The 27,768-nt window shown below is 33.7% G+C and overlaps 1 protein-coding gene across 3 annotated transcripts; it reads right to left on the bottom strand.

The window, feature by feature from the left end:
* Positions 1 to 2,647: 2,647 nt before the first annotated feature.
* Positions 2,648 to 21,709, bottom strand: LOC149776576 (heat shock 70 kDa protein 12B-like). 3 transcript variants are annotated; one of them, XM_089941054.1, is made up of 7 exons: positions 21,113 to 21,191; positions 18,770 to 18,811; positions 17,343 to 17,675; positions 15,576 to 15,702; positions 11,814 to 11,974; positions 8,402 to 8,573; positions 2,648 to 6,170 (listed from the first exon to the last, which is right to left on the bottom strand). In XM_089941054.1, exons 3-7 carry the CDS (start codon positions 17,643 to 17,645, stop codon positions 5,098 to 5,100), a joined length of 1,836 nt encoding a protein of 611 aa, XP_089797180.1. In that variant the 5' UTR covers positions 17,646 to 17,675; positions 18,770 to 18,811; positions 21,113 to 21,191; the 3' UTR covers positions 2,648 to 5,097. The 3 variants fall into 3 exon arrangements, with proteins under 3 accessions (XP_089797180.1, XP_089797181.1, XP_089797182.1); XM_089941055.1 differs by lacking the exons at positions 18,770 to 18,811; positions 21,113 to 21,191 and adding an exon at positions 21,557 to 21,709; XM_089941056.1 differs by lacking the exon at positions 18,770 to 18,811 and having other exon boundaries at positions 21,113 to 21,158.
* Positions 21,710 to 27,768: the final 6,059 nt, after the last annotated feature.

The raw sequence follows: 27,768 nt of genomic DNA, 5'->3' as shown, positions 1-27,768 counted from the left end.
TGAATACAAATTCTGAAAATTCTCAACCTCCACTGTTGAACGGTTCATGATCCTAAGCATTCTACTAGTGGTATTTAATGAATTATGAAAAAGGAGTTTTACCTAATTTAATATAGGCACATAATGCTTCTTGAGCCCAATATCCCATCTTTGTATAAATGTGATATGAGTTAGTAAAACCAGATATGAACACTTTCCAAATAAGAACAAAACTGCTATAAGTGCCTCTCTTCCCGCCCACATGATTTGGAAGCAGGAAAGTACTTTTAGTTACTCCGCTAGGTGAATGCAGAGAAGACCGTTGAGTAAATTTTGAACAAAAGCTAATATTGTTTTTCTTTTTTAACCGTAACTTGTAGAATATAATGAATTTCTCCTTTCTATTAGATTGTTCGTGTCACTATATTCATGGTAGAACTTGCGTCGATAGTTAACCCACATTCTACCAATCGGTATCTAAAGATATTTGGAATAAATACACCACTTTAACAGTTTATTATAGATAGATTTCCAACGCCTCAAGACATATTCTGCAAATAGATTAACCAAATCATACATAATACAATAATCACATCATATTATACTTAAAAGTGGAGCTTGTTGCTAAGACAAACAAACGTCAATGCAACAACTCTAATTGGAAAGCATTTCTTAACTGTCCTTTAACTAGTATTATCTTGTTGTTTGCAGTAGCATATTTTATGTAATTAAAGTGGCATTGGAATAAGGAATGTTTTATGGGAGTAACCACGAATGAAATTACCATAATGATAAATGCTAGTTTTTGATTTCATTTATAATATGTACTGTATCTGCATAGTCGTTTTGTTTACAAATAATTCTATGAACTTAAAGTGTTTGATTTCTTATCATTAGTTTCAAATACTTATCTTTTTATGTCCGTTAAAGGACTATAAGAAAATGGAAGACTAATACATTTTGAAAGGTTTTAAAGGTCTTAAAGGTCCTTTAATGTGATGTGATACCCCAAAAAGATAATAAATACAAAATATAAACTAAAGCAAACTTTTGTAGTATAATATCCTGCTGAGTGCATCTGTAGTCCATACATTGAGCTGCAAAGAAATGTTCAGTATTGGAATTGAATAGTGGCTTAACAATGATAGTTATCTGAATTAAGCAATATCAATGACATTAGACACGGTTTCTGATTACGTAGATAGCATGCCTTGCAAGTATGCACTCAATTATGAGCAAAAGGATGAGAGGATACATTTAAGTCTGAACTCTCCACGCTAATTTGGGTAGCGACAACTTTATCCATTATGTTGAATGCATATCTATTCCTCCATAATTGACGTATCATTGTGATTTAAATTTGCTGCAAGCATCGACTGGAGATTGTGATACCAACTAGATTATTAATGAGTCAGAGCAACAACCCCTTATATCGTGTATCAGCTTACATATAGCCATTTTCCATGTTAGTTGGAAGCGTCTAGTTCCATTGTATCTTTAGTACTGTCTTCTTTTTCCTCTTACTCCGTCCTTTATATCAAACTAATTCCTTTAAAGGTCCTTTATGCGACGTTAAAGTATATTTTACGCCTTTACTTTCCAAGTCAATATTCAGTAACGATAACTTTATCAACTATTTTGGATGCATATTCATTCTTCCGTCATTAATGTACAGTATCATTCAAATTTCCTACAAGCATCAATTTTTGAAAGTATGGTACCAGCCAGACAATTACTGCTGAACAGCTTATTACTGGAAATGCATGACAGCTGACAAAATTAATGATATGATTTATGGTGGATTTTCCATAAAACTCGTCTCTCCTTTAGGGATGAGCAACGTCGCTAATCTCAATGTTTTCATAAAATCGTGAGCTTCTACAGTACTATCAGCAGGTGTATACATTGTTCATGTGTGATATTTATAGAAGCTAAAACATAACGTCACCTTTATAAATCTAGACGCTTAACTTAGATTATATATGCACGTCCAAACGTTTGTTATGTACCTGATGAGGCAGAACATTGTGTTCTTACAAGGACAACATTCCTTCTGAGTTTTCTGGAGTTTTATATTTATTCATATTATAAAGGTCTTGAAAGATTATAACGGGACGGGTTAGTGGGGTGGGGGGACGGATGAGATTCTCATTGAAATGCTAAACTAAATGATAAAACTTATCACGGAAGAAATTAATCGAGTTCTTATACTTAATTTTTAATTAAATATGCTACAACATTATATTCCCAAGTTTTGTTAAGAAATATGTTAAGTGATCAATGTATTAATCAATGAGTTTCATTTATTAACGTAGCAAATATTATTTACACACACAGATATATATATATATATATATATATATATATATATATATATATATATATATATATATATATATATATATATATATATATATATATATATATATATATATATATTCCAGTCAGAGTTCTACAAAAGGATAATGTTAAAAATATGTTTACTATTCAACCTGTCATTCCAAAATATCTAGGTAAAAAGTGAGGAAGGCTGTATTGTCTAATAAAATAAGAGTGGGTCGACATTTTTACACATAGAACTTACTGCATATAGAAACATGTGCTCATGTATAAAGGTAATCAATAAATAAACACCATTTTGTGAATACAAAGTTGGAACAAGACAGGATGTACTCCATATAATTTTTTATTTACACTTTTTAACAGTGATTCAATAATTGAACTACAAAGTCATACAAAGATGTTTCTGTAAGAAAACACACACACAGGCGCAATTACATGACGTTATTCCCAATAACAGCAATGTTGCAATATAAGGACAAAGTAAATATAGATAAAACAAAGATAATTCCATTTAGAAATGGGGCTTTTATACTTAGTAATGAAGTGTGGCATTTTGGTTGTCACAAATAAATTTTCAAAGAATAACTATGAGGTATTGCAGTTTACTGCAAAACAAAAGGGAATAAGTGAAAACAATGTGTATCAAGAAAGGCACACAGTACTGTTATTTCAGCTAATAATATATCAGGTAAAGTTTACTTTCAGTTGCTGATTCTTTGAAATTATTTGTGTATTTGAAGAAACCAATTTTACAATATCGTGGTGAATTCTATAGATATGAAAATGCTACAGAACTTGCAAAAGTAGAAAATCAGGTCGGTAAACATTCATAAACTTTCGTGTATTACTACCAGGATTGCAATATTAAAGCGTTTGAACCATACTAATCAGAGATTGCGTCTAGTATTGCGCAATTTGATCTGAAGTCAACATCGGTGTGTGTGGGGTCCTTCCTAATTTATTTATTTTAAGGATTTTGTTTTCTATGTTTAATGCACTTAGATAGGCCATCTAATTAAATATTTTAAATACTACAAGATACATTTAAAAGAAAACAGTATTGCTAAATTATAAATACGAACTCTGATATTTGCAATATACCATTTTCAAATAATAAGATTAGAATATCTTTAGTTGCTATTATCATTTATATATGTGTCGATTATCATTATATATGTGTCGATTATCATTATATATCTGTCGATTATCATTTACATATGTGTCGATTATCATTTGTATGTGTCGATTATTATTTATATATGTGTCGATTATCATTTACATATGTGTCGATTATCATTTGTATGTGTCGATTATCATTTTATATGTGTCGATTATCACTATATATTTGTTTATTTGAAGCACTTGTTTATACATACTGAACTGCCAAAGATAATCCATATTAATCATGCTATTGATATAGAAGAAATGGTGCGATGGTTATAGTTAGTACAACCTTCCCATGCACGCCATGACTTGTTAAAACTAGGTATGTTTTATTCACTTCTTCCATTTTTTCTTTTAAATCATCCAAGCAGCGTATGTATGCAAATTCTTGCAATGCGACTGACTTTGAATAATCGCCGTAGTATGCGTATTATGAATGAATTTAAAATATACTTTAGCAATTCTGAAATAAAAAATATTTTTCGGGACTTTTTTCAGTTATAACCTATAAACAGAGTTGGAAATGATCTAAAAAAATCCATTCATTGTTATTGCTATTTAAGAGACAAACACCGACTGCAACATTGTTTTTTTTATTGGTGATCCATAATAAGCCTAGAGGTGATCAACAATGATAAAATTCAACAAGTAACCATCTACCCAAACAAGATATATAATGAAACACGAATAAACGGATGTTTTGGCAGATATGAAGAACTGAAAATTAGTGAATGACATTAGGGAGTGAACCCTAGATCGAAATGATAACTAATGAGTCTAGATACATGAGCAGTGGAACATAAATAATGAGTCACAAAAGCATATACAATAAGCCCATGATTTGCATCGTAAAGTCCACAGTATGTGCTTGAGTTTGGAATCAGCTTGAGACAGCTGAAGCTGAGTGGATCTTAGAAATAAGTTATAATTTTACTCTAGTGGATAAAAGGTACTTCACAAATGTTAGGTCAGTTCTAAACACGCTATGAGCCGGAAGGGATTAAACTCCAAATATGAAATATTGCGTAAGCTGATAATGTTAATGCGAATATCATGCAGTTAATAACACGTATGAATATAGTTGCTACAACTAAATGGTTTGAGTACAGACTGAGTAATAAATAGTGCTGGACTGCAATTTTGTTATATATATATATATATATATATATATATATATATATATATATATATATATATATATATATATATATATATATACTAAAACTATGAAATGATAGAGACCTGCTGTTGTTATTCAGTTGCTATTCCTTATGCGCAATTTACTAACTTTCTTGAATTTTAAACTGTATTCATTTTATTGAATGAATATGCAAAAAGTCCATTTTACAATTTAATTCTCTTACTGACATTATTGGGTCCAAATTGTAGATGCACATAACACGTGTTTGTAATTGAATGTTTCTCTTGCAAATATTAATGTGTACATATTATCCCTGAATTCCTTGTACATGGCTAGAATTCGTGCAGAATAGGAGAAGATCTGGCATTTTCTAGGAATTTATGTAATATTCCACAGTATATTATCAACAGATATGATTTTCTACAATGAAGCAGTAAGTGCTAATACTCTTTATTGCGTTGCAATTTTGATCATATTAGGAAATTGAATCCACATGTAATACGATTATCAGAATCATGTTCTTTAGCTTCTACCGTCAATTCAGTGTCACCAAAAGACATTTTGATATCAATGAGTTTAGAACCAAGGGCTTTTAGATTCGGAATTTCAAGTTCAAGTTTGCCCACATGTGAGCAACCTTTATCAGTAACAAATCTCGGATTCGGATCTTTGGATCTGTATACCTCAATGGTAGCCGTGTTTGTACCGTAATAAAAAGCTCTGTGCGTGTGCTCATATGACGTTTCACCTGTTGGAACCGGAGTTCCTGCCCGAATAAAAACATGGTAAACATCCTCTGCAACATCACTCTGTCTGTTATTACACCAGACTCTTTTCTCTGTAGGATGAATGTTCTCATCGAATGGAACTCTGAGGCTAATCCCGTACGTATAAGGAAGAACCCTCTCCCTGATTGCCATTTTGTTATGGCCATAAAGTACTGCTCCTTTCACCACTGCTAGACACGCTTCTTTGGGAATGATGACTTTAATGTCCATACTTTGAAAGGCAGCTTTCACTTCCTCCTTCAATACATCACATTCAGAAAATCCCCCTACCATAACAATTGCATTAACCTGGTAACGATTCTGACCTGCACAAAAAAATCGTTCTTTCAAAAAATGAATAAGTTTGATCTTTGGCTTTTCGAAGAAGCTTATCGACACTTTATGGGACAATTCTAGTTTATCCTTGTTGTAACTTATCCCATCCTCTGTATGAATCATGTCCTTTGTCAATTTCATACGGCGTACCTTTTTGTAGGTTTTAGCAAGGCTGCTGCGTAATTTTAACCTCGTTACCTCATTCTTGCTTATTGATATACTCCTTTTCTTCAGTTCAAACTGCCTTTGCATTTCTAAGTAATCGCTACTTTCCTTTTTTGTGAACTCATCAATAACATCATCTCCGTAGTGTATTCTCAGCAAACTCCAAAATGCTTCATCCACAATCACGCCTCCACCGTCCCCACCATTTGGTTCCGTAAGTTCTCGAAGGTCACCCGACTTCAAGACTTCATAGGCAATCATGTCAGACGTACCACCTGTATGTCAGGTATACGAATCAATTAAACTGTATTCGTTACTAATAACTTATACGTTATACGTTCATGTTTTTTTTTAAAAACGATAGACAACAAAACGTACATGACTTTCCTTGCAAATCCTATCTTGCGCGACCTGAGGTTTGATGGATATTAATAAACAACAAATCTTGACTTTATTGCAAATGCATGGTTAATAAGGTGGCTTTAGATTTGAAAAGCTACCTGAATTATAGATTCAAATGAAGGCAATTTTTTTTGTGCTATCATGTAGTTAAGAAATATTACATCCACATTTTAGTCTAGTGATTATTTTAGACTTTTATGATCGTCGCTCTGATAATAATGCAATGTGTGCTCTGGATGGAGTCATATATAATGCACATGACAGTTTCAATGAATGGCATATCCTTTCAAAATCGTACAATCAGCATGAGAAAGATAATCTAAGTTCCAAGGAACGAGGAACGATAATTGCTGAACACACTCCATCTTCCTCCTATATACCATGAATGAAATATGAAGCAGATTGCATTTTATGACGAACAAACAATGCCTGGCGCAGTGTCAATATTAGGACAGAAGAAAAATATTTAGCGTGGTCCGCCCAATTTCGATGACTTTAAGCATAACGGTAAAATTAGAGGATATCGCAACAAGAACAAAGGTACAATTACGTGCCGATGTTTATGTAAACTAAAACTCCATTTGTTTATTGAGTACAAATCCACAAGTGCATCCCAGGATATAGAGAAAATTGCCATAAAACAATCAATGTGTGATAGAAATGTTTGCACAATGTCAACCTGATTTGGAAAGTAGTCTATTTGCAATTCAGTCAACAATGTAAGGCCCCAACTTCGAGCTCAATGAAAGTAAGGGTAACTTGAATTATAAAATATCCGAAATAAAGATGTTTAAAACAGAATGTGTGTCTTGTATAGTTCTTACTATTCAGAATAGCATGGACATATACATGTGTCTTTCCTTCTTATCACTGTTTTACTTAGAACAGTATTTTAGGTGAGACTAGTGTTTTGCAGTTATAAAAATCACATTGAGCCCACATTGTGAAAATCAAAGAAATCCAAATTGTCCATTCTATTGGATAAATCTTGCAGACACAGCACTTTTCATTAACCTCAACCACATATTCTGCTTGTAACCTCGAAGATTCTGGTTAAATAAATTACGATGTCTCTTTATAGTCAGTATCTTGTTAACCGTTTGGTTGTTTTTTTGTTGGTCTTTTTTAGAAATTTACCTTTGAAGCCTTCACTTATAACTATCCTATTTATTATATGTTTATTGTTGGTATGTTCCAATTGCTTGTTCACATTATGTGAGGAATACTCTACTAATATTGATGCGATATTATATTATTTTAGATTTTGCCAAAAACTAGTACACTTCATGCTTTTTAACAGAGAATTGATGAATACATTTTATAGTTCTATTGATTTTATAAATTCTAATTAATACAAGGTGTTAAAATATTGGTCATATGGAAAATATGTGTTGAACGTGCCAGTGTTATGCGAATTTCTTGTTATGTTAAGACAAATGATAGTGGATTTTACGTTTTAAACACATGTAAGCAGATGCTGTCCAATCACATGTGGGTAGGCAAGACGCTACGTGAAGCAAAGGTCACAGAAACAGGTTGGTCACAGAAAAAGGGCGTTCGACTATGTATTAACTTACATGAAGCGCCACTGACATGGCTTGTTTGAATAAACAACATGTGGTCTCAAGACTGATCAAAGGGCGCACAAAAGTCTCACTTCTGCATACTATATTATACAAAAATGCTCTCAATACTTTCCAGGTTAATCACGATGTCCGATGTCCCTAAATATCCAATAAAATAATATGCTGTAATTTGAAGTTTCTTAATCGACACTTTCAGACAGACTGTATTGTATAAACAGGAAGACAATGCATGTTAGTTTTCTTTCTTTGTCTCGATATTGCGATTGAGTCTGCTAGACTGCGATATCTAAATTCTGCATTCAGTAGGTTGTCAAAGACCTGCAATCCATGCATGGTTGTGACTACATAGTTTTGCCAATTATAAGTCGTGGTCAGTATACTACATGAATAGTTTGTTTACACTTTCATAGCAAACTAATATTTTATATAAATGAATAGAAAAATAGATCATTTATCTGCTTTGTTACACACATTGCTTGGGAGTAAAATTTGTCAAATATTAATAAAACTTGGTTTACCTCCTAAATCCACAAGTAGGAAGTGCTGTCCAGGACTGAATGTAGCTGTACTTGCTCCTCCATCCCCGCTACGAACGAGCTGTAACTGCAGACATTTACAGTACAATGCCGCTGCCTCTGGCTCTAATGCCAGCATTATCTGTCTGCTTAATGTTTCCTGTGTTTTAGTCTCCTAATGGGAAATAAAAGGGAACATTTACGATATATACTAATATTATCTACGCATCTCATCCACAAATTAATTTAAGATTAGTACCCGCGATTTGCGTAACGATGAATGTTACAAATACAGAACGTTTTATGGGTGGGTGCGGCTGTTATTGATCGTCACTGCTGATAATTATTGCTTGATTTTAGGGTTGTTTTCTGATATTTAAAGCTTAGATACTGCAGTATGTACAGTTGCGCCGCATTTTAAACGTACACATTTTTTGTGCACTGCGTTTAAAAGTACGTGTGACCTCTATTTAAATACTAAGTGAGTAAGGTATTGTATCACAAGGAAGCTTATTGTAATAAAGTCAACAAGATGGTGCACCAAAGTGAATAAGTTTGTGCAATGTGCATGATGTTGAATATGAGGTATATCAGTAAACATCTATTCAGAGATCGAATAACTTCAGGGATTGTTGGGGGATTCTCCATATGAACAAATGAGCGGGTTAATGAATGAATAAGAAACCAATATCTGATCCTTTCAGTTGACTTTAGTACAAAATAGTTATTTCAGCCGTAGCCAAGCTTATTACAAAAATAAAAAGATAGTTATTATCATCATGAATTTCTCATTTCGAATTTGTTTAAAGTTTTGTCCTTGATTTCTATTCAATACGTTATCTATACAGTTGCATATTTGGTGCTCAGGGTAACGCTATTGTTGTAGACTTTGAGTATCATTGTAATAATTGCAGTTATATTTATAATTGTTATCATATTGTAACTATTATTATTATTATTATTATTATTATTATTATTATTATTATTATGGTGGTGGTGGTGGTGATGTTCTTCTCTGTGATTTTATTGTTTCGAAAGATATAGCAATAGTGAATGCACTGTTATATTGTTCTTGTTGTGGCGGTCATGCTAGTAGTGTCACTATTGTTGCTACTTCAATAAATATTCGATTGCATTTATTACAAGTTTTAAAACAGTTTTTGAATGAAATAAATGTTTCAATTTTAATATCTAACCACATAATAAAATAGAATTTCAGGAATAAAAATAGATATATAATTTTAGGTTGTCTTTGCTATAAATTCCGGCTCTTTAAGTCATTATATCTACAATATCAAAACTTCACCAACACCATCCTGTGATAAAAGATCTAAATATAGAATGCAATCTATATCTCATTGTAAAACAAACTCTGAAAAATCGATATGAAATACAGGTACATTAAAGGATGCATAAGGTTCAGGACACATGCTTACCTGGGCAGAGGAAACAATACTATCTTTAAAGGTAGTTGATTTTGTTCGGGTGATCAGTTACTTCAGATACAAATGGAATACACGAAAATGTCTCGGGCAGATTAACATGAGGTTGAATCTGAACATGGATTGGTTCCAATAGGTTTATCGGCTGTGAACGCCTTGTTCAACCCACGCGAGGTACATAATAGTACGGGTTATTTTACCGTCCGTCTCCCCATAATTTATTTTCCCCAAAATCGCGGTGAGAAAGTCTTCGAACTTAAGAAGAAAACTGTCTTATATTAAATAATTAAACGTTTGGGTAAAATTGTTTTTATTTGTCTCCTCTAGGTTCCCAACGAGGAAGATGACATTTTAAAAATATTTTGATTGTACTTTTAAATATGTAATTATATAATACGAGTAGTATTTGAAAAGTTCTGAATATTTTCTTGCACATTTGTTGTACTTTTTAACCTGTCAATGCACTGTATGCAGATCGATAAAAAATAAGGTTTTACAAAAATTAGTCGCGACTAAACGTGCAGCAAGCCAGATTCCCGCATGTATATGTGTGTGAAATAACACAAGTAAATAACAGTGGCCCATAAACGTTGGAGAAAGAGAAACAATTCTTCTACTATGCGAAGAACATACTGTAATATCCGGGAGTTCTTAAAGTACTCTTCGACTGATACCAAGGTCAACTTGGATAACGTTAACGTGCGTAATTCTCTATCATACATCGCACAACTTTGAGGTGGTAGCGAACCCATGGAAACTGACACAAGTTCTGCAAAACTGCTGGCTGCGATTAGTGAGTGGTAAGTAGCTGAAGTGTAGGGACCAATTGGGGAAGATGATTGACACACAGTACAAGATATTTCTATTATCACGTGTATTAATTCGTAAGCTGTTTTCAACATATTGGAGAATTAGTCGAGGCTTACAAATGTTTGTACAAAATGGATGCCGCATTTTGTGATGGCTGATCCAATTCAGACGTAAATCTGAAAAGAATGACCAGAGATAACTGAATGAGTTTGCCACAGGCGATGACATATCAATTTACTGTTTGCGATCCGACTGAAAAGACAAAATTTGAATCAGATAAAACAATCAGTGACCAGAAATCGCTCGGTGTAATCGTACTGTCAAGATTTATATGCACTAATTGTTTTTTTTATATATCCAAATGTCTCAGTCATCACGGTACCGGTGCCAGACTGTTTAACTAGACATTTTTAAACCTGAAAAATGTCCCCAAAATCGTAGAAGGCTACTCATCCAACCGTTTGCGTACAGGAACCCTGAGTTATCAATCTACTCCATGACAAATTGCCATCGCATAAATCCGCCTTCATGACGTACATCCTGACTGAGTTCTTATTAACTATAGTCCACTAAGTTTTGTTAAAGCGGTGTGAAATATATCCATTACTAGTGTACACGGGTGTAAGACGCAACATGTATGTATGTAACCATCTCTGTCTATAAGCATTTCTGGATATGTTCATCATACCTTCTCAATGTAAGCGATTTAATGGTACTCCGCCCGGTTAGGCTTCAAATTATTGTAATTAAGCTTCTTGCCATCCCCATGAATGATATAAACTGAGCGATGGATGAGGAATAGATAAAGCACAAATACTCATTCTGGTTTATTTAGATTTTTATAGTTACCTTTGACAAAGTTTAGGGAGATCAACATTTTAAGTCTTTATTGGGTGGAATATGAAAAACGGACCAAAAGTCGGAGAATACGTCTCCGACCTGTGTTATTATAGTTTTATATATGTTTGTGTGTATCTATTTTATAAGTGTATATGTATTTTATGTGTGGATGTGTATTATTTTAAATGGTGCCACGGAGAAATTCGATACAAAGTGATAATTGTCAGGATGTTATCGTCACTTATTTTTTAACTTTGTGGTTGCAAATTAGGTCTCTGTAGACAGAGATAATAACCGATCATAGAGAAAATGGCCATTATTACCTGAGCAAATGCTTCTTGATTGAATCGCATGACCCCATCACCATTACCACTGTCCTTCCAAAAATGAGCTTTTATAGCAGCTTTCCGCATGAATTGTTTTGCACCGTCTTCCCATATGGCAGGAACAGTAATCACCCACAAGAAATCACTCTCCTGGATTTCTTTAATGTATGAAGTAAGTTATTTAAAGTTTTATATTCCTCCATGTTACTAAGCAGAGAAATGTTTAAGTGTTTGTTATTAACATCATATTCTGCGTTTCCAGAACTGTAAATCAATGTCATAACCTCATAGATAAATTCAACGCAACAATTTCTTGGCTCACCCTTTTTTCGATATCCCATCGTAAAATCATTCACTTTTTTAAAAAAAGGCTTTGTTCAGGACCGAACAAATATTGTTGAGCAATATATAGGCAAAATAAAGTACTTGAGATGATTAGAATGATTATAATGAGTCCTGTGATTGTTCTTTTTTCTAAGTCCATGATATTTATGTGCGTTTAATGAGCATTGTCTTTAAAAAAGAATATTTAAACCAGATGTCAAGGAGGGTAGACCATTTCACTACACCCTACCTGGCCATCCTGTGTGACAGCATACAACAAAGTACATCCATGGCCAGAACTGCCTAAATATTGTATTGACGAAACTGTCGACGACATATAAATTATTTCAGTCATTTTACCTGCATTAAAACCTGATTTCTGAATAAAATGACAAATGAAAATTGCATAACTAGTTTCTCACCCGCTTGAACATTTTCGACTCTAAACTTCTTTTTTGATGAACTTATCATTATTACTATTTTCAGGCAAAATTATTTTCCGTTCCTGCGCTCAACTCTACGATTACGTCACTTTTGAAATCGTGAGAGATATAGAGAAAGAAGGCCCAACAAGTACCTGATCTACATGCTTTAACAGCCGCAATCAATGTGCATTTATCTCCTTTCTCTCTCTCTCTCTCTCTCTCTCTCTCTCTCTCTCAATGACAAATGAACAGTCCAAAACTGGTTTCTCACTAGCCTGAACATCTTCAGTCTTTTCAAAGGCAAATACAAAAATCTAGACATGACAAACAACAGACACAAAAATCTAGACATGACAAACAGCAAATACAAAAATCTAGACATGACAAACAACAGACACAAAAATCTAGACATGACAAACAACAGACACAAAAAAGCTAGACATGACAAACAACAAATACAAAAATCTAGACATGACAAACAACAAATACAAAAATCTAGACATGACAAACAACAGACACAAAAAGCGTTGAAATCACAAATGTTGACAGAACTATTTCTATTGGAAACACGGATTGAAAATGTTTTATATTACGACTAGTTGGCTTCAGGTTCAATAATGATGCTGTTTATCTATTTATCTCGACCTAGAGATGGATGAGCCATATCACTATCTGTTATTTTATGTAAATTGATCTAACCGTAAATTCCATCCCAGATATTTAATTTTTGTAATATTAGTTATAGGCGGTGAATGCCTGTTAAGCAAACTGAGAAAATTATTTAAATGTAAATGTGTTGGCTGTAACTAGATGATGATTCTGTTTGCACGAGGTTGTCTTTTACACGAGGTTGTTTTTTCTTAGTCTGCTTGATTAAGGCATCTTGGTTTCAATATTCTAAGGCAGCGTATCCAGTAAGATTCCTTTTCTTTCCTGGTTTTGGAACTCCGATTGGGGATGTGAGCAATTACAATTAGCGTTAGATCACTGACAGTATGGCCAGGGGAAGATCAGTGTTCTGCAAATGGACGTCTGTCCACCTTCTTTCTCATCCAATCAGATTTGTGAAGATTGATTCTTTTGTGTAGCTTTTCAGTTTCTCCTTCATACTGAGGGCCACATAATTGATATGTGATGAGATGATTGACATGCTCTGTTTTGCACGTTCTATTTGGACAATGTCAGTTCAGTTTTTCATCTCAAACCACGTTTTACTGGACACAACAACCAGACTGGTAGAAACTACTACTCCAAACCATCTGATAAACAGTAGTATCTTCTTCCATCCAGTTGCCATCCAAAACGGTATACTTGGACATCCCATATAACCAAGCACTGATAATACACAGAATCTGCTACGACCACGAAACAAACTAAAAAATGATCTGAAGTGTTATTTGAACATTTGATGAACCGAAGCACCGACAAATACCAGTTTACGGTGGCAACACAAAGGTGTAAACAAACAAACCGATATGTCCTACTAAAACATGGAGAGAAAGAAAAGGTAGATCGCATACCATTTATCGTGACTTATCATCCAGACAACCCCAGAAGTAGAAAAAATCATCCAGACACACTGGCTGATCTTGGAATCTTGTGACAAACTAAGGTTAATCCCCCGAACAAACCAGTAGTAACCTATCGCAGACCGAAAAACCTCAAAGACGTCCTAGTCAGAGCGAAGCTAATACAAACAAAATAACTCTTATTCAATTTAGTACAATATCTACATGTATATGTTCTCTACGATATGGAAATACTCTTTGCAATATTTCATAATGAATACCGATGCGAATCTTTCCGCAAACGGAGGAGTTTGATTCTTATTGCTAATATTTATCGTCCTTCGAACGTTTTATTTGGTTCCATTGCTTTTTTCTCTACAATTACTGTCATAGAAAAAGCTAAACTTCAAATATAAAACAATGTGCAATAACTGACCTAATAACAGACCCAAAATATTATATATTACATCTAAATAATGCTAGATATTATGAAAATATATATCAGGGGTCTCAAACACGTGACCCGCGGGCCGCATTCGGCCCGCCAAGCCTTATCCTGTGGCCCACAAAATGATTGGCGTTACAAGGTGTCGTGAGAGATGACAAAGGTGGTGCGGCCCTTGGGCCATCAAAAATGTCTTCATGCGGCCCTCGGGATGTTTTGAGTAGCGAAGGAAGACACCAGGTTAAAATTGCTGCAAGCTCTTTGATGTCTACAAATGTTAACTGTATTGCTCCGGGTAATCTAAGATTTTCAACATGCGAATTTATGTGGTTTTTTTAAAATGAATTTTATTGATTTTTAGTTACATCCACTTGGTCAAATAAATTTATTCATATATGTACAGTATAAAATTCTACGAATGTTTGGTGAAAAAACATCCTGCATGCCTAACGGTGCGCTTGAAAAAATTGCAATTTCCGGAAATGATAGTGTTGCTGGCTTTATAACTTCAAATTTGTTGCGTTTTTCATGTATTAGTGGTAAATGTAAAGACTCTGTTTAACTGTGTTTTGAAAGTGTGCGGTAGAGTGGTCGCATTATTTATGAATAAAACATCCAAGCTGAGCAGGATCTAATAGTTAAGATGTATATATACATAGACTAAATACAACCAAGTCAACAGTTGACATCTATAGCTTGATTGGGTAACATGACGACTAGTCAAGAAGTAAGAAGTAAGAGTATTTCCTTCACTTTGTTTTTGAAATTTCCGTTGTTTGCGGAAACGTTTTGCGTCGGTTAGTTGGTAAGTTTGATTTTCAAGGTATGCCACCATGAAGCGTAGCGTGAAAGTTAAACATCGAACTAATGTCCATGGAAGTTTCGAACATTTTTAGCTACTTGTGATCTTGATGTGAATGCTTCAATACTGCATTGCACTGAACACTAGTCACAACCTGAACATGACAATAGTGAATATAATAAACAGGAAAATAAATTGGTTTGATCTTCAGTGGAATGCAATGATTACTAAACAAGAAAGATTCTTATATTGTACCTGGCAGCTCGTTCCGGACTTTCTTAAGAAGATGGTCCTTGAGATATGCAATAGCTGCAGAAAAAACATCTATCGCTGGCATCTTCTTTCCACGAATGTCTTTGAGTTGCATGTTTTCCTGATATTTCTACAAAGGAATACAATTTACAGCGATTAGTGTTTGACTCAAATACAGTAAAGAAATGCAGTTTTTTGTTTTGTGTGTTATATGGCCGCAGTGAACCTTGCTTTTAATAAGGTTGATGTGTGTATTGCTTATCATTTCATTTCGTAACAAATTGTTTGACTAATTGCACTAAACTCTCTGATTAAACACTGATTTTTTTCATATTATCTGTTATGTTTTTTATTTTTATGCAATCTATGAACTATACGGGTTATACAGTTACCGAATCTGAATAAACTAAATAAATCAAATGAAAATTCATTTGCTTTATACAGATTCCCCTGAATTGGTATTAAAATTTTCACTGCGGTCATTGTTTTCTTTGTAATCTAATTCACAATTTTGTCATCTATCGAGGCAACGTTTTGCGATATAAAATGAGCCAAATCATATCAACATGGAAATTCACGACTTTTAGAATTTATGATATAACAAAAAATTGTACAGAAATGAATCTATATTTGATTTACCTCGTTTCAGTTCGTTTCAGTAGCCAAATCAAGATTAGTGTTACGGGGCGCAACAATCCTACTCGAATCATTTGTTTCTTTATTTTTCATTGTCTGTATAAGACGAAGTACGATAGCGAAATGTCTGTATATAGACGAAGTACGATAGCGAAATGTCTGTATATAGACGAAGTACGATAGCGAAATGTCTGTATAAGACGAAATACGATAGCGAAATGTCTGTATAAGACGAAGTACGATAGCGAAATAAGGCTTTAACTGTATTGATTTTAATCTTATTAGCAGTCGATCTCTTAAATCAACCATGATCTACAATGATTAATTTTGGAGAATAATCACCGATGTTGTGACAGATAAGATTATACTTTTTCTCGTATTGAACAGATTTATTTTTGTAGAATCTGGATGAGGTTGAATTGGTATGCCAAAGGTTGAAACGAAATTTGCATTTCTGATTTACAAGATTGTATCTTTGGGTCTTTGAAAGACATTATGCGTGTTTCGACGTGTTAGAGGTTTCTTTGATCGGATACAGGTACTGAAATGTTCTGTATGGAAAGTTATATGGTCGCTCCAAAAATATGTAAATTGGTCGTTGTGTATCGAAAGAAGCGTCTGCAGGTATGGTTTCCGAGCTGATACGTATGTAACTTAGCCAGGTCAAGTCGGCATCTTACTAAAAACTTGTACAATCGTAGTAGGACTTTTCAATGTGCTTCTCAGCTTTGTTGTAGTCTCAAGTTATATCAGATCTACGACTTTCTGACACGTGTCCCTGTGCTTTCTGATTTTATGAAGTAAGTTAGATTACATTTGAGAAAAAATTCTTCAAATTTGGTCATATCCAGAATAGAAAAGAGAACCATCACGAGACACCATGATTTCTATGCACTTGGAAAAGGTGCGTGCAAACACTATTAATTTCAAAAGTTTCAACCAGTGTTTTTCAGACTATTTTGGAACTATGTGTGGCTGATCTTCAATATTATGCATAAATATACTTACCATACTGCCGAGTAAAAGGTTGGGAATATAATAAATACTCTCTTAGACGATTAAGCCATTGTGTGTGTGTGTGTGTGTGTGTGTGTGTGAATGTGTGTTGCTGGATGTGTTTCGTGACTATCTTACCTTTCGTTTAAACAAATTCATTTTAAATCTGCTGAAGAAATACCATTTCTCTATTTCCTCTACCCCCACGTTTGCGTAAAAGTCTTCGGCTTCAAATCCAAAGTAACGGAGGTTCTTATTTTCATCAAACAAAACAGCAGTTGCATTTTTTTCTGCCTGAAAGACATCACCGACGCCCCATTTGGTCTCAGCATATATTTGGACTGGGTTACTTATGAATTCGTGACGTGTTGAAAAAGCGTAAGTAGAATATGTTGTCCCAATGTCAATAGCGGCAACAATAAGAGGTTCGTATGAGGACATTTTAGCAAACTACACATCCATGATGAAGCTCTGTTGATTCATGTAAAAGAATGATAATGTTAATAATACTAATAATAATAATAATAATAATAACAGTAATATTACTATCACTACTACTAGTACTAGACGGAAAAGATCATCCTTTCAGATTTGGTATCAACACATTATACAATTTATACAATTCCATCGATGATTTATGCACAAAAATTCAAAATTAGAAGAACAGACAGAGACCACAAATCCTCTTATAGGAAATGTGGAATATAGGAAATAAAATTATTGTTTTAGATTTAATCAATATTAAGCTGCATGTGGACTTTGCTTGAAATACATCCATTACATTATTGGCGGTGATTACAATATTCATCCAAACGGGACTAGCTCTACTTAACGATACGTCATTTTATTCCTTGATATTCCTTTTATTTTCTACGTGACATGCTAAATATTGAAACCAAGTAGAAAGTCTTAGTACCTATAACAAAAATATTTTCTAATCACAAGATAAATGTATTCCAAAAACTCTCACTGGTGTCCTTGACGTTTTAGATGATATAACGCATGAAAGATTACTGGACTGTAAAGATGTGTACCCACATGCCAAGTTTGATTTAACCGATACTTAATAGTGTTTTGAAGAAACCAACACCCAAGTTATTGAACTAGTATCATCCAAGCTATAATTCAAATATATCTAGAAAATGGGTGTGATAAATGAATTATATTTGTTTGTGTTTTGATGCTCAGAAGCCATCACAGTGAAAAGCCCTGTCAAGACATTTGACATTAAATTCATTGTGAAAGTGAACTTGTGAACGCAGGTTATTCGTGACTAGACAAATGACAACAAAAGGTTTCAAACTTTTCAAAATCCATATATATATATATATATATATATATATATATATATATATATATATATATATATATATATATATATATATATATATATATATATACAAACTTTTCAAAATCCATATATATATATATATATATATATATATATATATATATATATATATATATATATATATATATATATATATATATATATATATATATACATATATTGGTCACTGATTCATACGCTAAGCTCAGTAAAGTATAAAAATGCATGCACTGACCTTTGAATTGACCAAACTTGAATGACGATCTTTCTTTCAAACCTGTCAACAATAATACCTAGATGTTGATCAGATTTACACAATTTTCAGGATCCATAGCATATTGCAAAAATGTGTTCTTGTTTTAGTAAAACCACTATATTTTTGCCACCATTCTGTTAAGATGAGTAGTGAAAAGATGATCTGTTTAGAAGGATCCTATAGTTGCCATGTTGGAGTCAGATGGATACAATCAATTCAAGAGGAAATTATAAGACATTCAAATGGCTCCAAAGGCTGGCAATTTGGCCGTTCAGTCAGTACATGTTTAATGTAGTAGGACGAGTAATTATGTTAGCAAAAGCCTGGTGAAGATTGGACCAATCAGTTTGGTTGTAACGAAGTTTTGATGATAACCGTTCTGACAGTCATATTTGGACATTACATCCGTGACACTGTCATGTAAACCTGGTTGTAAAAAATAAATCTTTAAGTGAAAAATCAGTGTCCAAATGACCATCTATTCAACTGCAGTTATATCGGTCCTTTCAAGATGGTGGTTACGTTGGAAATAAGATCGACACCATTTAGGGGAACACATTGTATGAAAGATAACATGCAACTATCGAAATTACAATCACTCAGATTCTTATCAGTATAAATATGCATGCCAAATTTGGCAGAATAAACAAAATGCTGGTTAATATGTTGCTGCTGATTCCAAAGTTAGAAGGATCGACATTCAGGGACAAAAACACACGGAAATGACGGAATTACACGCATTCCCAGTTTGAAAATCTAACATATCTAAGTGTAAAGCTGCACACCCATTTTTGTTGAAATCCCATATATTTCAGTAAGGTTACATTGCTGAAACCTAAATGTTAAAGACCAGGATGAGAAACGTGTTTATTTTTGGGATCTCATTTTGTTTGAGTAGATAATCAATGAATCAATGAAAATGAGTGCACAAAATTAGTGATTGAGATAAGACTATGCAAATCTTCTGAAAGGTCGGGTAGAATATGTATATTGACCAAATAGGAATACAGCATGAACTATTAAAATTTTTACAGTAGGACAAAACCCCCATCCTTACCTCAACATTGGTATATAAAACTTGTTTGTACCTTAAATAACATAGACTTGTGGATTGCGCAGACTACACATTCCATGTAGTTGTGGAACTTGTACGCTATATTCTCCATAATAAATGGCTGCAGTCACTTGAGCATCGGATGCAGGTTATGTTTCTTCAGGATTTTTCAAAGTACGTTAACTGAACGGCATTATGTATCTGGTATATAGTTTCCATATTCGGAACTGCATATCTCAGTAAACCTTTGATATTGCGCAACTCAGTGTATGAAGTCCGTGCAAAATTTACTATCGAAAACACATGTGTTGCCCGATATGACTGCCAACACTGATGCCAATCTTGGGGATCTTAACGATATTTACGCTTGTGTAGGATAATTTTTTTGACCCTAAATACATAAATCAGGGGTCAAAACATATGTAATATATATAGTTGCATTTTAATATGGAGGATAGTAACACAAAGTATTACCATTGCAATTTAAATCTCAATAATTATTTTTCTTTACTTTCTGAAACAATGACCTTTCAACTCTGATACGTTCACATGAAGGGCGTATATAATTCTTCAGATTTGATTTATATTAACTTCCTAGATTATACAGACCCCATGTGTTCATTATGCACTTCGGTGATAAACGCTATGCTCTACCACCACAATAACGTCGTTTGTGTTATTGGTTTGGTGACGAATGACACAAAGCGACACGTACATTTTGTGATATGGAAAGTCATGTATAATATGAGGCAAGACTATAATACCATAGAAATGTTATCTAGTGTGCTGTGTGTGCGTCTGAAGGTTTATCAAGTTAGGTGTTTAATATTTCAAATCTTAGAAGTGGAATCACCTAATGGTTACGTTTGTTTCCGTCCCTTCGTATCTAGATAATCTAAAGCCGAGTTTATTTTAGTGTATGATTATACCACAGTTTGTATAAACACAGTTTGGAATAATTTCTCTCCCTTGTTTGTCGACGACTTTTACCGGATTGTACCTGTCAGTAATTGATAGTATGCCAAGCGTGTTTCTTGTTTGATTAATATTAATATGGTTCTTACGTGATATTTCAGACCGTATTTCATAGCAGAAATCTGATACTGTGTCGATGCATTTAGAAGAGAGAGAGAGAGAGAGAGAGAGAGAGAGCACATATTCAGGAAAAAACACGAGCTGTCAAAACAATGTACGTTAGAGTATTGTGCAAATGTAGACATTTTTTTGGTTACTGATAGCTATATCTTTAGCATTTAATACCTACATACCTTCGATTTAGAATCACCTATTGCTTACGTCTACTTCGGTCCCTTGGTATCTACATATTCTAAAACAGACTTTGTTTCTAGTTACAATAATTTACTTCCTTGTTGGCCGACGACTCGTACCGGACTTTACCGGTCAATAATTCATTGTATACCAAGTGCGTTCTTGTTTATTAGCTCTTTCGTTGGATCTCAATCCGCGTCGTATTGTAAAGAGTAAATGGGATACTATCTCCATGCATTTAAACGAGAGAGAGAGAGAGAGAGAGAGAGAGAGAGAGAGATTCAAGAATAAAACATACGGTGACAAATATTTACGTTAGCATGTTGTGTATATGTACGCATTTGAAGGTTTATAAGATTAAAGTATTACCACCAAAACCACTGTGCATCACCATGTACTGATAATACCTACATACCTTAGATGTAAAATCACTAAATACTTACGTCTGTTTCTGTCCCTTGGTATATACATAACCTAAAACCGATTTTGTTTGTAGTTACGATTAAACTACCACAGTTAGTATGAACAAATGGTTTCGAACAATTCACTTCCTTGTTTGATAACGACTTAAATCAGATTTTACCTGCTAATAATTGCTAGAATGCCATGTGCGCTTCTTGTTTAATATTTGTATTAGTTCTTACGCGACATCTCAATCTGCTTCGTATTACATAGCACAAATGTGGTACTATGTCGATTTGAGAGAGAGAGAGAGAGAGAATATGCATCCAGGAAAAATACAACATTTGAACGCTGTTATATGTACGTCATATTTACACAGATGGTCCTTGAACTTTCATCACTTAAAACAATTATTATCAATAGGAAGAATTTCATATGGCTATGTATAAAAGAAAGGTAGATCAAAAGTTTGGCGTCCGGACTCAGTCGCATTCTATTGTTATGTATATTTAATTTACATTATTGGTTAGTCTTTTATTATTTTGTTTTATTTCATTACATGTTGGACTTACCTTGTCCAAAACTGAGTTCGTTTCAGCTTGAGCAGAACTGACTTTTTTATTTTAATCTGTGTAAATATCTGACAGCTAAATTATTCTCTGTGTATGGGTGTAAAATCAGAATTATTATTAATAGAAGTTTATTTGGTTATAGGTCTAGGTTTTGGAATTTCCTTATTGCATTTTTACATAATCTAGGTTATGGTTTTATTTTGTAGGCATCAGGGTCATACCAGAATTTTCCATTAGGTAATACTTCTTGTTTCAGAAAATGCTAATTGTGACCTGAGGTCAAGTAGAGAACTAAATAATATTGTAACTGCGAGGATTTTTTTTCAGTCGTGCTTTAAGATCTAATACTTTCGAACTGTATTATATGTTGTGTCCAGTAGTTCATGTTTCGGCTGGAAATTGTATTGTATTTCTTCAAATGTTTTTAATTCACGTAATTGTTTTCTCTTGAAATACAAAAGTGCTTTGATAAAATTCTTGGATAGAAATATTCCCTGGAATTTATAGTAATTCAAACTTGGAATTATATTACTGTGATTCAACAAAAGACTGTTGACATATCAGAACTCTATAATCTACCACAGGCACAAAATCGCCTTCAATGTTTGGGCTTATTCTGGACGTCTACTAACTTATATTCAGGGCTTAGAGGACTTGTTTCTGTAATTCACGGATTATTTTGGGATTTAATTCGCAATAATGTAAGTTCTTTTTTCATTTCCACTGTGTATTCTCGGGAAATAAATTATTGAATTTTACAAAGATTGATGCTTTTCACTCTTTTCTGTTACTTATTTTTAGAGCATAGACTCGCAACACCATAAACGTAAGCGCAAAGTACAATATATACTATTACATGATTTAAGAGTTTAATGTTGTGTTTTCCAAGTTTTTCCTGGTATAAACTGTCAGTTGCCGAATCACACAGCAAATAACACCAGAAGGGCGTTATGTAAGCTTTGTGAGCCGGCAAACTGAGAGTTCATACCTCGATAAACTCAGATAAAAACAACATTAAACTGTTATAATTGTAATTCTTTTAATTATATTTATTCTTTTATTTTTAATGTTTTTAATTTATTTCCTATCAGCTTTAGAACCTTATTCGTATTTTCCAAATGTATCGTAATAGCTACGCCAGCATCAAATAGTTCTACCAACGGTAGGCGATCTAAGGTTTTAAACATTCCTCAGCACGGCCTTAATATTTTATCGAAATTGGCATATGCAGAAGTTCAATATTCAAAGTTAAGGATATGTTGTGTTTTTTCTTTTTTTGTTTGACATAGGAAAGACTCTTGGATTTAATGCTCTCATGGTTTCATAGTGACTTGGCCAAATCGTTATTGTTCAGACACGAGTGTTACCAATTTTCATTTCTTTGAATCTATTTTCGTGTTCATTAACAATTTTGGCAATCTACAGGGGCTACTTACAAATAAAATTATGACCATCAGTAAAATGGTTATAGCAATGGGGGTCCAATAGTCAAACAGTTGAAAACATCGACTCTGGCAGTTACGATGGGGGATTAGTGGGATCTATCTCCCACCCACCCCACACAAATATTTGCAGAGTCGACGTCTCCCATTTTAGGACTGTGAGTCCAATTGTTATAATATTAGTTTTTGACCCCCTTTCTCCCAATCCCAATGTCCTTTTACCTGTAGTTTTAAAATCATTTGTAACGAGTGAAAATGCTGTAGCAGCAATGATCTTGTCAGATTAGGAATCTAGTCAAAGAATTATTTATCTTCAGAAAACTACAAAGATTTTATTTTATTATGTAAGATCATTTTATCCAATATTCTAAGTAAAATATAAAGCTGCTATTTTTATTTTGTTTTAAAGGCATGCAGTGTGTTTGCCTTCTGATTCAGAGTTTTCATTAGTTATTTTGCATTTGACAATAGAATTTAGTATAAATTGGTTCTCCGTACAGTATATATAGAAATAAGGGCAACTGGGCCAGATCACATGGCTATGTTCTAACCAGTGTAAATCTTCCCTACATTTATCATTTGATGCAATTATTATTGATTCTCCGCATTGGTTAATGTACATTATATGGAGGTTGTACTATTTATGCCTCCAATTAAAAATGATATACAGTACTTTTTTTATCAAATGCCTATCTTTTAACTTGAAATACCTACAGTTTAACAACCAGTTCCTTTGCTAGCTTGAGAAACATTGCCTAAAGAGAACTTCATTCTATAATCATGTACAATAAAACCAGAAATATTATTCGAATGTATTGCATATCATTTAGATGTATACTATTAAGCATATGGCTTATCATCTTTAATGCATGTGAATTGTTTGTCCTTGATATTAAAAAAATCAAAGTTGCACTGGTTTTAACCAACATAAAAGCCTTTTCATAATAAAATCAATGTATCATTTCTAAGTTATCCGACTACGATGTCCAATTAGGGCTTTCTTGGTTGACCTGTATGATGTCACAGTGGTATCCAAGTGGTCGGCAGAAAATACGAGAACTACGAACAGCTGTGATGGATTAAGTTCAGTAATTAAGAATTTGGCACATTTTTGTAAATATTTTACCCCGGTATCTAGCATTATTTCAATCATTTAGATAATATGAAAATTTATTGAATATTTATAGGACGTAACCGGAACATTCATGAATAAATCTGGAGAGGATTCTACTGAAAAGCAACGAGCTATGCAAATCAAAGAGAAATTGTACACAAAATGCCACAAATACGTCTGCTGAACAAAGTCGCTGTTATTCAATGCTTTGGGTTTCTTTCCGATGTTACATAAGAATATTCCTTTGAAATCATGCCAAATTTCGTCTGACAGTTTTAAATAGTCTGCATCACGATACAGGCAGTTTACACTTGTCTTTTTATGATTTCTTTGTATATAAATGTTTTATCATTGTTAAATTTTGCCGTCCAGTCAATTACATACCCAAACTTGGATTTGCTGCTTTGGGGCACGCAAAAACTCGACACAAGTTGCGTTATAGACCTCCAAGCGCCATTATTCGTGGAACGTACTTCACTATGACATTGTGCATGGAAATGCCTCATATATTTTATTATTCGAGGTAAACTTCGAATCAATATAGTGCAAGTGATCATTTTCAGAATTGTATGTGTTAGTGCAAAGATTTGCCTTCTGCATTGTCATGTTCACCAGATGCTGGTTAATAAACATTCGTATGATTGACTGGTATGTGTAGAGTTTAATATTCTAAATTTACCTGGCAAAGAGTAACTTTTAATCACCCTTTTTTACCAGTGTAAATATAAGACGCAGCGTTGCTAAGGGTCTGACCACTCTGATTACCAGCACTATGGCATCTGTTGCTTTGGACATGGCCCACGTTACCATGGTATTTCTGAAAGGCAGTATCCAACTTTGATTGACAACACTTGATCAGGTCTATTGCAGAATCGTTCCTCATCCTCTTTGGCTCAACTTTCGATTAGACATTTTAACAGACTTTCTCTGAGTTTGTCCAGGATGTCTTGTATCGGTTGATTTTATTAGGGTGAATGTTCTTCATACCGGCATCATAAAAATCGCCAGCTGCCCGGCAGCTGATGTTATTTGGATCATTAGGTACATATTTTACCTACATGTGAGAGTGACGTTTTTGGTGCTAATGGACCATCTTTTAACAATGGTTTTTCATTATCAATATCCCTTTGAATGAAATATATTGACTACATGTATAGTAATCATCTTCGTCCTAAGATATATGACATTGACGATTATTGTGGAGTTTGTTTTTGGTTACACATTAATCACCTTGTTTCTGTAACATTTCTAACTGAGTATAACTACACTAAGTTGTAGGGCAGAATCGCGTTGTCGCAACACCTGAATATATTACTTTACGTTGCATATAATCACAATGAATTCCACGAATGCTTTCTGTGTTGCATCGCACCAATTTATTTTTCTTATTTCGTTTCAGATCTTTGCCACACCTTTCCTGTTCTCAGCTTCTGTTTGGCCTTTGAATGCCGAAGAAATTTATGCTTTCTGCATGAAACTCTTTGATGGTATGGGGACAGTGAGTCGAAGGATTGTTTTTCGGTTGGAATTGGCAATAGATGTTTGAGAAAGACCTCACCGAAATGCCTTTGTTTGTAACGGCAGCTACATGGCTTATATTACCCACTCCTCATATAAAATACATAAAATGTATCGGTGTTTATTTGATATGTTGCCCTTTCTTGCCATTCTAAAGCCCGTTTCTCTTCACTTTCCTTATCTCTTTTAGGCTCCCATCACTCATGGGATATTTACCCAGGTATTTTGTGAAGAACACTTTCAGCATTTATTCCATTAACTTGATCTTTATCAGACAATATATACTCCTTTCCCTAAAAATGAAGTTCACATTATGGATTTATCACATATAATCTTACTTTTATCACATTTTTCAAATATAATAATTTCTTATTTACAAATCTTCATGCCAGCATATTAGTTTCATTGGATGCGTTATCTCTTCGTGTCCATTATTTAAGAATTTACTAAAACATCTCATGGTAGCAAATCTCAACTTAACACTAAAACTGAATATTTTACTAGATAACAGTTTGGATAAATGGTGTTTGTACACATTTTTTTATAAATTTTACCTGCTATAGTTTTCTTTACATTGGTGCATGAATTACGTAATGACTGATAGGAAGTCAAACTGATTGATCATATTTTTCTTAGCCTTGAATAATGGTAACTTTGTTTGTTCCTCTTTTGTTTGGAGTCATTAGCATGCATCTCAAGTTATACATTTTTGGGCTTAGTTGCTCGTAGGAACTTGCATTGCATTGCATCAAAACAATCTCTTTCTCGGTGCTAGCGTGCGAACATTTGTGGTAAGATTGCAATTTTTCTCTGAAGGTCTTTAATATAGAATTTTAAGACACCAGTATCTACAATTTTCACTCTTGTTAAACTTTGTTATCAGGAATATTTTCCGGTCAGGGATCCCACTTTTAACAAAACAGAGGTTTGTAGAAAAAGGGATGCCTGATTTCATCACTAAGTTTCTAAACAGATATAACTGTTATGACTGAAAGCATTTAGGCATGTATGCAAATCTAATGAACACGTTATTTCGATGTTTAATTTGTTAAAATCACATTTTGTTAGGGAAATTACGTGGAACAATTGATTTCAAGGCTGAATGAAGCCGTGTGGAACTTGAATGCCAGCCTAATGAACGAATTATTTTTTTATGTTTTAATCCATTAGCATCAAGATCAATGAGAAATGATTTAGCCGTCTGATTCCTTAATTTTGATAAATTTAAGTATATTTAAGGAATACTAACTTCTCCACATGGACTGTGTAATTCTACCACCATTGGATAGCGCGTAACTTAACAGATTAAATAAAATTTACTTGATGTCAACCAGACTAATGTCTTTACAGTCTTAGGTGCACGTCTGCCAAGAGCGACAAGTCATGCCAGTAAGCATATGTACAATTAGATATGAGGAGTGTTTCAAACTTCTAAATATTAGTGCACGTTTTTTATTTGGAAACAGTATGTCAGTATATTCCGTCTAAATTGTACCGTTGCACCTTTTGTAAACTTTCTCAGCTTGTTATCCAATTAAATGCCAATTGTGTAATCACTTTTTGGTTAGTTTCATACACGTCGCCTTCAAACGGTTGCCTTTTGATAA

Source organism: Sinohyriopsis cumingii, chromosome 18 (assembly GCF_028554795.1).
Source record: "Sinohyriopsis cumingii isolate HCF-2022 chromosome 18, ASM2855479v2, whole genome shotgun sequence".
Lineage (NCBI taxonomy): Eukaryota > Metazoa > Mollusca > Bivalvia > Unionida > Unionidae > Sinohyriopsis > Sinohyriopsis cumingii.
Note: the sequence above shows the minus strand (reverse complement) of the source record. Positions and strands in the feature narration are given on the sequence as shown.

Coding starts and splice junctions, on each gene's coding strand:
- LOC149776576 (XM_089941055.1), bottom strand. CDS start 17,645: ATGTCCTCATACGAACCTCTTATTGTTGCCGCTATTGACATTGGGACA. Junction 15,703..17,342: donor TGAATTTGTTTAAACGAAAG/GTAAGATAGTCA, acceptor ATTCCTTTGTAG/AAATATCAGGAAAACATGCA. Junction 8,574..11,813: donor ATCAAGAAGCATTTGCTCAG/GTAATAATGGCC, acceptor ATTTCCCATTAG/GAGACTAAAACACAGGAAAC.